This window comes from Salmo salar, chromosome 20, assembly GCF_965601325.2.
Source record: "Salmo salar chromosome 20, fSalSal1, whole genome shotgun sequence".
Lineage (NCBI taxonomy): Eukaryota > Metazoa > Chordata > Actinopteri > Salmoniformes > Salmonidae > Salmo > Salmo salar.
In genome coordinates, this window is record NC_138310.1 from 63076148 (window position 1) to 63089493 (window position 13346).

The 13346-nt window shown below is 44.4% G+C and overlaps 3 protein-coding genes across 3 annotated transcripts in view; 2 read left to right on the forward strand and 1 right to left on the reverse strand.

Annotated features, from left to right (window-relative positions):
- Positions 1-83: 83 nt before the first annotated feature.
- dhx40 (DEAH (Asp-Glu-Ala-His) box polypeptide 40) lies at positions 84-5789 on the forward strand. Its single transcript, XM_014163116.3, has 17 exons — positions 84-493; positions 641-786; positions 992-1111; positions 1272-1508; positions 1968-2034; positions 2123-2254; positions 2445-2544; positions 2643-2729; positions 2813-2995; positions 3114-3194; positions 3419-3576; positions 3692-3806; positions 3918-4026; positions 4142-4236; positions 4316-4385; positions 4506-4734; positions 5008-5789. Exons 1-17 carry the CDS (start codon positions 316-318, stop codon positions 5127-5129), a joined length of 2229 nt encoding a protein of 742 aa, XP_014018591.1. The 5' UTR covers positions 84-315; the 3' UTR covers positions 5130-5789.
- Positions 5790-5873: 84 nt separating this feature from the next.
- On the forward strand, positions 5874-10718 carry rrp8 (ribosomal RNA processing 8). Its single transcript, XM_014163114.2, has 8 exons — positions 5874-6043; positions 6300-6422; positions 6581-6866; positions 6956-7880; positions 8045-8174; positions 8287-8393; positions 10008-10104; positions 10198-10718. Exons 2-8 carry the CDS (start codon positions 6318-6320, stop codon positions 10312-10314), a joined length of 1767 nt encoding a protein of 588 aa, XP_014018589.1. The 5' UTR covers positions 5874-6043; positions 6300-6317; the 3' UTR covers positions 10315-10718.
- Positions 10719-11489: 771 nt separating this feature from the next.
- Positions 11490-13346, reverse strand: part of dnhd1 (dynein heavy chain domain 1) — a 40770-nt gene continuing 38913 nt past the window's right edge. Inside the window, exons 41-45 of the mRNA XM_082966103.1 lie at positions 13115-13340; positions 12593-12684; positions 12187-12336; positions 11643-11976; positions 11490-11526 (exon numbers count right to left, since the gene is read on the reverse strand). Of these exons, the coding sequence (XP_082822229.1) occupies positions 11490-11526; positions 11643-11976; positions 12187-12336; positions 12593-12684; positions 13115-13340 (839 nt within the window). The remainder of the gene's footprint in view (positions 11527-11642; positions 11977-12186; positions 12337-12592; positions 12685-13114; positions 13341-13346) is intronic.

A 13346-nucleotide genomic window follows, 5' to 3' on the forward strand; every position in this document is an offset into this window, starting at 1 on the left:
AGAAGAATACTTTTTTTCAGACTTGGGGGAGCGGCTTAAAATATTACGTCAGGGTATTTGCCGACGACAGGGACCAATGAAAACTCAGAATGCATTGCGTCCGGAAGTTGCTGTGTTTCATCGTTTTGTTGACTTAAATGTGTGTAACTTAGAATCTTTACGACCTAAAAGTTTGAATATTGTGCCGGAGAGTCAACTCTATATAAGTGAGCAGTTATGTGTTTACTCTTTCTTAGTGTATGCGTGTAATATAAGTTATTGGAACAAGCTTTTGTCATCAGTCCCCTTCGTATAGTTGAACAACAAGAGTCCATCATGTCGAAAAGGACGAAGTGGGATACCAAGGGAGATTTAGACGAATCAAAGAACCTGCCGATCTATCAACACAAGGCCACACTTCAGCAGGCTGTCAAAGACAATTCATTCTTGGTTGTCACTGGCGAGACTGGCAGTGGGAAAACGACTCAACTTCCCCAATACTTGCATCAAGCGGGTACGTTTGTGCCATGGGACCTGTGTCTAGAGAATAGAACATTGACTCGAAAGCTCTATACCCCTTATTATAGTCTTCGTCTATGCGCTGTCCTTATAGAGAGGTCTGAAAGGTTTGGATAGGCGTTAACTTGTATTTCTTGTGTAGGATTGTGGGGTAATGGCAAGATTGGCATCACCCAGCCTCGGAGAGTAGCAGCCATCACTGTAGCCCAGAGGGTATCACAGGAGATGCACTGCAGTCTGGGTAGAGAAGTCGGATACCAAGTGCGCTTCGATGACTGCACGACACAGGTGAGAGAACTCCAAGACACCTAACTAGTTGTCTGCCTAAATTGATACTTCACATAAATTATTAGATACGCTTATATTTTAGGCACCTTGAAAGTGTTCTATGGGGTCTACATATTGTCACTTGAATGTAAAGAGAATTAGATTGTAGTGTGTATATAAGCAAATGTGTGTCCCTGAAAGGAGATTTGTGTTTGTGTGTTGTCAGGACACGGTGGTGAAGTACATGACGGATGGCTGTCTGCTGAGAGAGATCCTGGCAGACCCTGTTCTGTCTCAGTACAGTGTGGTCATTTTGGATGAAGCCCATGAGAGGAGCCTTAACACTGTCAGTAATAGAGCCAACTACTTGAAAACAGTAATCTGATTATATCCCCAACTTCATCCCTCAGTCGTATACCAAAACAAGTGGTGGGGCAGCTGTTTTACTGAAAAACAAATCCCAGATTGTAGCATTAAACAGTTGTGTAATATGTGCTTTACTGCAGGACATTTTGCTGGGTCTGTTGAAGCAGACACTCTCCAGTCCAGATAAGGCCTCTAAGGGTCGCTCTGTCCCCCTGAAGGTTGTGGTAATGTCAGCCACACTGGAGACAGACAAGCTCTCTGTGTTCCTGGGAGGCTGTCCTGTCTTCACCATCCCTGGAAGAACCTTTCCTGTCACCTCCAAGTTTAGTTGTGCCATAGGACCAAAAGATACAGAGAGCTCTGTTTACGTTAAAGAGGTAGGGAGTGAGCTTGCTTATACTGACGTAGGCCTACTGTTAGTATAGTGTATGATAATAAATAAATTCAGTGATTGTATCACCCCAGGATTTAGCTAATTTAAACTCTGCCATCAACATCATTTAATACTGCATACTCCTTGCTTTACATTTTAGTCATGTAGCAGACGCTCTTATCCAGAGCAGCTTACAGTTAGTACATTCATGTTAAGATAGCTAGGTTGGACAACCACATATCTTAGTCATTGTAAGTACATTTTTCTTCAATTAAGTAGCTATCAGAGAAGTCATTGCTTGTAGAAAAAATAAAAAAGTAAAGTTGCGAGTGTTAGTTCACAAAAAGCAAAGTTGTTTATTTTATTGTAATTTTTTGCTCAATGTAGATTGTCTCTACTAAAATGTCTGTAAACAAATATGGGGGAAAACTTTGAGTATGAACAAACCTCTTGTCTGTGACAGGTTGTCAAGGTGGCATTGGATGTGCACACCAGTGAGATGGCTGGGGATATCCTTGTGTTTTTAACAGGTAACCTAATGATAATCTACACTTTATCTCCAGAATATGAATGTACTGATTACAGGTAAAAAATGTTCAATACAACTGTTTATAACAGGACAGTCTGAGATTGAGAAGGCCTGTGACATGCTGTATGAGAAGGCTGAATCCATAGACTACCGTTACGATGTGCAGGACCGTAAAGTGGAGGGGCTGCTGATCCTGCCCCTGTACGGATCTATGCCCACTGGTAGGGTTTGGTGCACTGTCCGAGTACCCCGCACTGTGACATTCAAATATAGAAAAACAAATTGAGTTCCCTTTCACACCCAAGTGGACACAGTTTAGCATGCCATTGGCTTGCTAAATCAAAAGTATAAAGTCATGACTCATTTCAAATCCTTTTTAAATAATATGAATGATTTGTGTCCTTCTCACAGATCAGCAGAAGCAGATCTTCCAGCCTCCCCCTCCGGGTATAAGGAAATGTGTGGTGGCCACCAACATTGCAGCAACGTCCCTCACCATCAATGGAATAAAGTGAGTCACCATAAGGCTTATCAGGGCAGCATAGAGCTATTTTTATCCATCACAGAATGGCAAGGCCTCAAATTTCATGACTCATTTGTTCACTGCAGGTATATTGTTGACAGTGGGTTTGTGAAGCAACTCAACCACAACTCAAGGGTTGGCATGGACATCCTCGAAGTGGTTCCAATTTCAAAGTAAGTCCCGTAAGTCCCTGTTTGTCTGCTTCATTTTGTTTCGTGCCTAATGAACAGGACTGTGATGTTGTGTGGTGTTGTAGGAGCGAGGCCCTGCAGAGAGCAGGCCGGGCAGGGAGAACCTCCGCCGGGAAGTGCTTCCGGATCTATAGTCAGGAGTTCTGGGAGAAGTGCATGCCGGAGTACACAGTTCCAGAGATCCAGAGGACCAGTCTCACCACTGTCATCCTCACACTCAAGTGCCTGGGAGTTCATGATGTCATCAGGTAGGTACAGCTCCACTTCCTCAAGTGCTCAGAGAAACCAGTGTCCGTTTTTGAGACTGTTGATAATACAATCCAACAAGTAATTTGAGGCCATGGTTGCTTGGTGCCTTTCTCTAAGATTCCCTTACCTGGACCGTCCAGAGGAGAGGTTCATCATAGAAGCATTGAAACAGCTTTACCAATGTGATGCCATCGACAGGTGAGAGAGATAGACATACTGTATATCCGTGTACATCTGTCATTGTTCATACTAATCTCCACCAGATACATCTACAACCACATAGGGATACAACTCTGCTGTTTTCACCATCAATAACAGGGGAACGTACCACATGCAGTACTGGCAGTTCGTCATAACTATCATAACTCAATCTTTAATAGTACTTGTTATCTTCTATCAATATCCCACTCCCCTGTCTGTAGGAGAGGTAAAGTGACCCGGCTGGGTGAGCTGATGGTACAGTTCCCCCTGCCCCCAGGGCTGACCCGGGCCTTGCTCCAAGCTGCCTCCCTGGGCTGTGAGGACCTCCTGCTGCCTGTAGCCGCCATGCTGTCTGTGGAGAACATTTTCATCAGGCCAGGTGGACAATACCGGCCTGAGGCGTTGGTTTAATCAATGAAGATGTGGTTATGTCAGAAATGCATATGTATGCATCATGGTTCTAATCTAAATGTTTGGCATTGCTCTCTCTGCAGGCCATCCAGAGAAGCAGAAGGAGGCAGATAAGAAGCACAGGCAGTTGGGAGTGCAGGCGGGCAGCTGTAATGACTTCACCATGCTGCTCAGTGTGTTTGAGAAGTGCAAGGCCAGGTATACAATATTAACTCCTCTTAATGTATTTAATAAGCTCCATTATATGTTCACTGCATTCATGTTCATGGGTATCCATCTAACGTGAGCTTGTTTTGCTGCCTACTGTAGTGATGCCCCTTCAGCATGGTGTAAAGACAACTATATACACTGGAGGGCGCTAAAGTCAGCCTTCAGCGTGGAGACCCAGCTCAGAGAGATCCTCCTAAGACTACAAAATGTCAGTTTGTTGTTTGTTTACATATCTTATTCGTTTTGGTGTAGCTAAAACTATGATTTGATGCTCTGAGCATGTATGTACAGATTTATAATCAGGGTATGTGCGTTGTCTCCAGAGGAGAGATTTCCCTATGGAGAAGTTTGATGGCAATAAGAGTGAGCTGTTCAGAAGATGTCTATGCACTGGTTACTTCACCAATGTGGCAAGAAGGTACGGCTTGTTTTTTTTTATCCCAGTTATGTTAAAAAGTCAAGAAAGATAACTAAAAAATGTTGTGGTTTTCTCTCAGGTCAGTTGGGAAGGTGTTTTGCACGATGGATGGGCATGGATCCATGGTTCACATTCATCCCTCATCAACGGTAAAGACTTCCAGGACTATATTCTTATCAATTCAGAACACTCCATAAAATCCCCAAAATGCATATTACACATCAGTCCCCATCGCTCTGTGTGATAACCTGATTCCCCCTCCCCCATAGCTCTTTGACCAGGAGGCCCAGCTGGACTGGGTGATCTTCCATGATTTGCTGGTCACCTCGCGGATCTACATCCGGACGGTGTGCCCCATCCGCTATGACTGGGTGAAGGACCTGCTTCCTAAGCTCCATGAGGTGGATGTGTACGAGCTGAGCAGCGTGGCCAGAGAGGAGGTGACGGACGAGGAGGTGGCCAAGTGGGTGACCAAGGAAGCAGCTAAAAGACAAACTGGTGGGTGATGGACTCTGGTGATGAGTATGAATTCACTGGTATAGAAAGAATTGTATAACATTTGATGTTTCTGTAGCTGCTCCTTTATCATTCAAAATCCTCTAATTGGAGCAAGGTTTTTTAAATGGAAAATGTAATGAGCATTCCTATTGGACAAGCTAAGTTACTGTAGTGCCTTTTCTGTTCCTTCCAGGCTCACAGGTGATCCGTTTGCTTGTTGTGTCTGCTTGACAATCTAATAGAGGTTATTTTGTGTGTTTGGTTTATTTCCAGAGGGGTCTGCTGAAGACTTATTCAAGAAACTGGAGAAACGGAACGATGAAAGCTCTGTGAGTGATGCCCGTGCTCGCTACCTACAGAGAAAACAGGAGCGGCAACAAGGCAAAGCATCGTGAGAGAGGAGGAGGACATTGGACACTTATCCTCAGGGGAAGAAAGACTCAGTTATTGGACTGACCAGGATAGAATAATCTCCACTCAGGGGTTAAAAGCCTGTCTGTTATAATAAACTGCACAGAGGTTGTTCTGAACAATGTTTTACAACACATAAATCTGAGAGTTCAGGGTCAAACATGGTCCTTTGTAGCTCAGCTGGTAGAGCATGGTGCTTGTAACACCAGGGTGGTTTGATTCCTGGGACCACCCATGCATAAATGAATGTATGCATGACTGTAAGTCACTTTGGATAGAAGTGTGGGCTAAATGGCCTTTATTATTATTATATTTAAACATACATCAATAATGGACGGTGCAGATAATGAATTATCGTGGTCATATCAAATGTCTACTACTGCAGATGTTTTATGCTATGTTTTCTTTTAGTGGTATATTTTAGTTTCATACTTATCAACGTTTTTGTCTTGAGAGTAAATATTGCCAGTGGAGGGCCTCTGCAACTGTTCTCTACTGGTTTTAGGACAATTGCAGAATCACATACAGTTTTCAATGTCACCCAACAGTGTTGTCAAATCAGCACATTAGAGAACAGGATAACCACGGGCCATTTATTTTGTACAACTCTGCCTCTTATGTAATAAAGGTTCATTTTGTATTTCCATTGCTTCATTATTATTAAAAACGTATTTTTGTGTGCTCCATTTGTAGTCCTACAAATCAGATAAGACTCATATCCCATCAACCTTTGCGGAGAGACTTGCGTCATTCACATGTGCCTGTTTTGGACCGTCCATGCGCGAGCCTAACGTGGCTTAACAAAATTGGTAATATCCACCGATTACCTTCTAAACATACACATTGGATCGATTCAATTAAGTCCAGTAACATCTCGTGTTGATAAGTCATCTGACAGGTGAGTGAAGATGTCTTCTCTGCATCGCAATGAACGTTGCTAGCAGTTTTGACGTATGGCTGCCAAATAAGGTAGTCTGATTTAACGCTAGCGAAGGCTAGCTAACTAGCTTGTTCAATATAAGCAGGTTAGCGTTGTCAGCTTTTCTGGAATCTACTGCCAGTACTGAAAAACAAATCACACAAGTCTAGAGACCATTTATTCTAATACACGTGTGTTCTTGTTTACGTGCTCACTCAATGCATTACCGTTTTAGTTACAGTGCTGGTGAAGCATGTTGTTTGCAGAGGAGGATGAATGGAACGATGACCCAGAAGCCAAAGTTCTGACCAAGACGGTCATCAGCAGTTTCAAACTGTCTGAACGGACCAATATTACGGTTAGATGCCATCTCAATCTTCTTTATAATTAAATTGACCTATGTAAGCCAAGCCAGGCATAACTCACTCTGCCAGTGACCACATATTCAAATAGAGGGTTACATTTTGGTTTACACTGGTATTCGGTTTGACACTGTCATTCTGCTTTTCCAAACAGCCAAAAAGTGTTGGGAAGAAAAAGAGTTTGTTACGGACCCTCCAAACACTGGGGTCAGTAGCAAACTGGAACAAGAGCAATGGTGCCCCTCATGAAGCAGGCAGTGACAGCGAAACAGAGGCCATACTGACACCACACACCAAGAGGAAGAAGAAAAGAAGCAAAAGGGGACGCAAGAAAGTAGCCGCTTCAGGAGAAGAGCCGGAGGTCATTGGAGATCTGGGTGCCAAGGAGAAGGCTGCAGTGCCTGTTGTTAAGCCAATAAAAGCAAATAAACCAGTAAAAGGTGAGTTGTTCACAAACAACTGTCAATTGAGTAAACAGGATTGTCTTAAGTTGAAAAGATGTTTGAGGTTGTCTTTCTCTATTTCCCAGGGTTCAAAAAGGTAAAGAATACAGAGTCCATTCAGGGCGGTAGTAAACAAGATTCCAAATCTATCAAGGATGAAGAAAAAGCTGCAGCAGATGCTGAGATTGAAAGATTAAACCGAAAGCAATGGAAAAACAAGATGAAGAACAAGAAGAAATGTAAAAACAAGTTCAAAATTCAAAATGGAGAGAATACTACACCCCCAGAGACCTCAGTGCAAAAGGACACAGAAGATGGACCAAAAGCAGCATCTGATGTGAACAGGGAAACTGCGGTTGTCCAGACACCGCAGCGCCAGACAAAGAAAAACAAACAGCAGAAAGAGGGTGAGCGTAAAACACAGAAAAGGAAAAAAGTCCCTGAGGGAAAAGAGATGACCTTCACTGAGACTGCTTCTACTCCAGGCACAGTAACAGTCCAAAAGAATAAGAACTTTTCAGAGAAAAAGACAAAGGGGGGCAGTCAAGTAAAAGCAGTGCCACTAGGTAACTCTAAACCCCCAGGTGAAGAGGAGAAACTTCAGATGGTTAGGGAGGAGCAGTACCCAGAGCTGCATGGCAGTAAGAGAAGGAAACAGGAGGAGAGCAAAGAGCAGGACCGCAGGAGAGAGAAGCTCAGGAGAATGCTCCATGGCCAGAGCCCGGAAAAGAAAAAGCTACCTACAGAGCAGGAGGAGATACGCACCATAGAGGTGAAAGAGGCTTCTGCAGACCGCTCGGCTGCTCTGAGGTCCCGCATGGAGCAGCGTTTGGAGTCAGCGCGGTTCCGTTATATTAACGAGGTTCTGTACACTACGTCTAGTCGCGAGGCTAAACGCATGTTCAGACAGGACCCCCAGGCCTTCGGCATATACCACAGGGGCTTCACAGCACAGGTCAAGCGCTGGCCAGCTAATCCTGTTGACGCCATAATCTCCTACATACGCCACAAGTGAGTTGTGTTATGCCTCTATCTGACCCTAACATACTTGTAGTATTTGCAATAAGTCTGTTTGCATACTTTTTGTATTTTTTCTTGTCTTGGTTCTGGGGTGGGGGGATCCACATTGAAATCGTGTGTGGCTTTCTTTGTAAGACCATTTGTGTTGATTCTAGGCCTGCCTCTCTGGTGGTGGCAGATTTCGGCTGTGGCGACTGTAAAATTGCTCTGAGCGTGAAGAACAAAGTGCACAGTTTTGACTTGGCACTTATCTGTGACCGTGTAACTGTCTGTGACATGGCTAATGTGAGTCCAACTTTACCTTGATGCTGAATGTGTTCTTTCATCCATGCCTGTTTTACTATGCAGTCTGAGTTCTTTCTGTAATGATGTCTATTGTTTTCCCACCTGTCTGCAGGTACCTCTCAAGGATGGCACTGTGGACATAGCTGTATTCTGTCTCTCTCTTATGGGGATCAACCTTGGGGATTTCCTAGTTGAGGCTAACCGTGTGCTGGTGATGGGGTAAGTGATATTATGCAGAAAAACAGCTATGCTGGGGAAGAAGGTGTTAATTTTTTTTTCTGTATTTATACAGTACCAGTCAACAGTTTTGACACCTACTCATTCAATGGTTTTTCTTTATTTTTACTATTTTCCACATTGTAGAATAATAGTGAAGACATCAAAACTATGAAATAACACATATGGAACCATGTAGTAAGCAAAAAGTTAATTCAAAATATATTTTAGATTCTTCAAAGTAGCCACCCTTTGCCTTGATAACAGCTTTGCACACTGTTGGCATTCTCTCAACCAGCTTCATGAGGAATGCTTTTCCAAAAGTCTTGAAGGAGTTTCCACACATGCTGAGCACTTTGTTGGCTGCTTTTCCTTCACTCTGCGGTCCAACTCATCCCAAACCATCTCAGTTGGGTTGAGGTCGGGTGATTGTGGAGGCCAGGTCATCTGATGCAGCACTCCATTGCTCACCTTTTTGGTCAAATAGCCCTTAGACAGCCTGGACGGGTGTTTTGGGTCATTGTCCTGTTGAAAAACAAATGATCGTCCCACTAAGCGCAAACCAGATGGGATGGTGTATCGCTGTGGTAGCCATGCTGGTTAAGTGTGCCTTGAATTCTAAATAAATCACTGACTGTGTCACCAGCAAAGCACCATCACACCACCTCCTCCATGCTTCTCGGTGGGAACCACACATGCAGAGAGAATCCGTTCACCTAGTCTGCGTCTCACAATGAAAGACACGGCGGTTGGAACCCAGAATCTCAAATTTGGACTCATCAGACCAAAGGATAGATTTCCACCGGTCTGTCTTCAATTGCTTGTGTTTCTTGGGCCAAGCAAGTCTTTTCTTATTATTGGTGTCCTTTAGTTGTGGTTTCTTTGCAGGAATTCGACAATGAAGGCCTGATTCACGCAGTCTCCTCTGAACAGTTAATGTTGAGATGTCTGTTACTTGAACTCTGTGACGCATATTTTGGGCTGCAATCTGAGGTGCAGTTAACTCTAATGAACTTATCCTCTGCAGCAGAGGTAACTCTGGATCTTCCTTTCCTGTGGCGGTCCTCATGAGAGCCAGTTTCATCATAACACTTGATGGTTTTTGCGACTGCACTTGAAGAAATGTTCAAAGTTATTGAAGTTTTCCGGATTGACTGACCTTCATGTCTTGAAGTAATGATTGTCTTTTCTTGCCATAATATGGACATCTTCTGTATACCCCCCCCTACCTTGTCACAACACAACTGATTGGCTCAAATGCATTAAGAAGGAAAGAAATTCCACAAAATAAATTTTAAGAAGGCACACCTGTTAATTGAAATGCATTCCAGGTGACTACCTCATGGATCTGGTTGAGAGAATGCCAAGTGTGCAAAGCTGTCATCAAGGTGGCTACTTTGAAGAATCTCAAATATACAATATATTTAGATTTGTTTCACTTTTGGGGTTACTACATGATTCCATATGTGTTATTTCATAGTTTGATGTCTTCACTATTATTCTACAATGTAGAAAATAGTAAAAATAAAGAAAAACCCTGGAATGAGTAGGTATCCAAACTTTTGACTGGTACTGTATGTTTTCGTCATCATCAACACTTTGGGTCTTTTTTTGCAGGGGTATCCTGAAAATAGCAGAGGTGGCAAGTAGATTTGAGAATGTGCGGAACTTCATGGGTGCTTTGTCCAGCCTGGGATTCAAGTTGGTCACAAAGGTAAGGCAGTAATCATAGTAAACAGTGATGGCGCATGTTTTATGTAATATATTGTTACAATACCCTACCCTATTAATTTTGCTCCCTCCTTAGGACACAGAGAATAGCCACTTTTACTCCTTTGAGTTTGAGAAGATTGCGGAAGCTCCAGAGAGGATAAAGAAGGCAGGAGGATTGGAGCTGAGGCCTTGTGTGTACAAGAAACGATGAGGGCAACATGGGAGGAACAGTTCCAAACGTACATGCCAAATGGCACTCAATTCCCTTTATACTGCACTACTTTTGACCAGGGCCCATAGTGCTCTGGTCAAAAGTAGTGCACTATATAGGGAAGAAGGTGCCGTTTGGGACATACCCCCGGGAGAGAAGTCAGTGACGAGGCAAGCAGGATGGACAATAACATAAAAGGGCTCTTCTGCTGGTTGTTACTGTAAATATGAAAATAACTTTCATTGATGGGCTGGTAGTTTTGACCCCCAAACAATGTATCAAGGATTGTTGATATTCTCAACCTTTTATGGGCTTTCAAATGTCTGTTTCAAAGACAAAACATGTTCAAAAGTTGTTGACCATTGGTATTTTTTATTAAATCAAAATAAATGTATTGCATTAAGTCTTATGCACAATTTCAGATTTAAAAATCAAATCAAAAGCAAGAGGAATTATTATTTTTAAAAGTCTGTTGTAAAAACCTTGTCTCTGTCTAGAAATAAGTGCTTCAGTATAATCGCAGCATTGAATTCTGCAGTCGAGTCTCACAAGGTACTCACAAGCCTCACTCTTCTTAGTGTACATAGCACAGGATCTAGCTTGGCCACTAGAGGGACACGGGTGATAATGTTATTCTCAGCCAGTTCCCAGTATCTACTGTCCCCATGCTCTCCGTCCAGATAGAGGGGACAGTGGTAGAGGGGCAGGGAGGAGGTGTTGCAGGGGGGGCTGTCTGGGGCTCGGACAGTGTCTGTGTTCCTCACCCGTGCTCTGACCCAGAGGAGGGGGAGCAGGCAGGGCTGGGGGGAGAGCGTGTCCTGCAGGGCTCCTAGCCGTGTATCCCACAGTGCCCCTCTCAGTTCTAGTCCACACAGATATACACCGCTCAGGGGAAGAGAGGCTGGGGATGTTGCAGCACTGAGCACCTAGCAAGACAAGGTAAAACAGCAGTAAATGGAATATAACTTTTTAGTAGGTCTAATCTAATAAGAATGAGTGGTACTGGTAGCTTTGGGAGGCAGTTTAGAGATTACTGTACTTGGAAATGAAGAGAGATGTTGCTGATGTCCCTCTGCTTAGCATGGGCAGCCTCCCTGATTAATGCGCCCAGAAAGCCCCTGGCGTTGGAGAAGGCAGACAGGCGGTACGCATTGGAAGGACCACTGGTGGCCTCATCACAGAGGTACGCCTTGAGCAGCTCTGCTCTCCTTTCTAGGCGGAACAGGCTTGAGACGGTCAGGAGCGAGGAGACAGTAGGCTTGCTGTTTCGCACGGGCTGGTTAAGCTCAGAATGCAGGGAGGAAACCACATCAACCAGTCTGTCCCACTCTGCCTGGAGGAAGTAGCGTAGGGGTCCCAGAGATGGAGCTCCTACACTCACAACCCTGATGTCATCCTTGCGTCCCAGACTTTCCTTCAGGGCCAGTAGTCGGTCCCGAGCCTGGGTGAAGTCTGGCAGCAGAGCAGGGTGGGTCAGCTTGTTGGTGCTCCTGACCCTGCCAAAGGGCTTCTGGGAGTCTTGAAGCAGGGTGTTCAGGGTGCGGCTGTGAACCTTCACCAGCTCTTCTGCCAAACCAGCACTAAAGCCCAACACCAAGGGGTCGCTGGTGTTGGCCAAAGCCTGAACACGTTGCTCCAGACTTTGCAGCAGGCCTGATAAGTCTGCAGAGATGGCAAAATAAATGTTCCTCACTTACTCAGAAGAACAGATTCCTATGACTGACTGCTGAAGATTGAACATGTAAGTAGGGTAATGTACTTCAAATTCATAGGATATGAGTTGGCCTTTAATATAGTACATATATTTTGTTAGTGATGTAAGTAGGGTCTGTTATGGCATTGTAGCTGGTTAAAAGTGAAGTGTTTCAGTACCCCAGCGGCAAGGTATGTGGATGATATCTGAGAGAGAGTGAGGCCCACTGCCCCAGAGAGGAGGTGCTGCTCTGAGACAGGCCCTAGACACACTCTCCACTGCCTCCCGGTCTGCCAGGTCTGCCACATGTCCTCCATACACCAGGTTGGCTATCAACATACCGGAGCACGAAGGTCAAAATCAAAGGTTTGTCCCAAATGGCTCCCTATTTAGTGCACTATGTAGGGAATAGGGTGCTATTTGGGATGCATCCCAAGAAATTAGGTACTCATATTTTCACAGAATATGAACAATATGTTTACCATTGACAATTCCATTTCAATTTATGGAATGGTTCTTCATTTAACTAGTTACCAGGGAGTCCTCAACTGTTACATAAGGTCTAAGTAGAGAAAGCAGCATTACCTGCTATGTACTCCAGCGCCCCAGTTGGGTTGCCACAGACTTTGGCGATGCGGACTTGAGCATCCACCAGCACCAGCAGGTCCTCCTGAGTCCTTGAGAAAAAAAATAAAAACATCCTTAACATGCATATAACCAATGTTGTGGTAATAATAATATGTCCTATTCATCATCATCTATCATGAGAGTAAGTAAGCTTTGTCAGAGCCAGAATGGCCCATAGGGCATGAGCTGTTTCTCCAGTTTCTGTAGCGTGAGGCAGCTTGACGTACAGTACAGGAGGTTGGTGGGACCTTCGTTTTGGAGAACGGGCTCGTGGTAATGATGGGAGCGGAATCAGTGGAATGGTATCAAAACACATGGTTTCCAGGTGTTTGATGCCATTCCATTAGATCTGTTCCGGCCATTATTATGAGCCTCAGCAGCCTCCTGTGATGTACAGGTACACCTCCTTGACAGGACACTAGCCTGTCGCAGGGCTTTGTATCATCTGTCATCATGATAGCCAATATATAGTCATCTCACCAGTGATAGATGTTTCCCTGGCCTAGGTGTTTGTATGCCTGCCGTTGCAGCAGGACAGAGTGCAGGATGGCAGCGCGTAGCATGGGTTCCATGGTGCAGGATGTGACACCAGAGGTTGGGGCAGACAAAGTGACAGACACAACCTGACGCAGAGAAGAGCACAGCTCCTCCTTCACATCCCAAGGAGAGTCACAGACCAGACGCAGCGCACACACCCTCATTGACGCTGCCA

What these genes read in the sequence shown, in the direction of transcription:
- dhx40 (XM_014163116.3), top strand. Translation starts at nt 316, where the DNA reads ATGTCGAAAAGGACGAAGTGGGATACCAAGGGAGATTTAGACGAATCA. An exon ending in CTCACCATCAATGGAATAAA is followed by an intron (nt 2,545 to 2,642) that starts GTGAGTCACCAT and finishes TGTTCACTGCAG; the next exon opens with GTATATTGTTGACAGTGGGT. An exon ending in CAATGTGATGCCATCGACAG is followed by an intron (nt 3,195 to 3,418) that starts GTGAGAGAGATA and finishes CCCTGTCTGTAG; the next exon opens with GAGAGGTAAAGTGACCCGGC.
- rrp8 (XM_014163114.2), top strand. Translation starts at nt 6,318, where the DNA reads ATGTTGTTTGCAGAGGAGGATGAATGGAACGATGACCCAGAAGCCAAA. An exon ending in CTGTCTGTGACATGGCTAAT is followed by an intron (nt 8,175 to 8,286) that starts GTGAGTCCAACT and finishes ACCTGTCTGCAG; the next exon opens with GTACCTCTCAAGGATGGCAC. An exon ending in AACCGTGTGCTGGTGATGGG is followed by an intron (nt 8,394 to 10,007) that starts GTAAGTGATATT and finishes CTTTTTTTGCAG; the next exon opens with GGGTATCCTGAAAATAGCAG.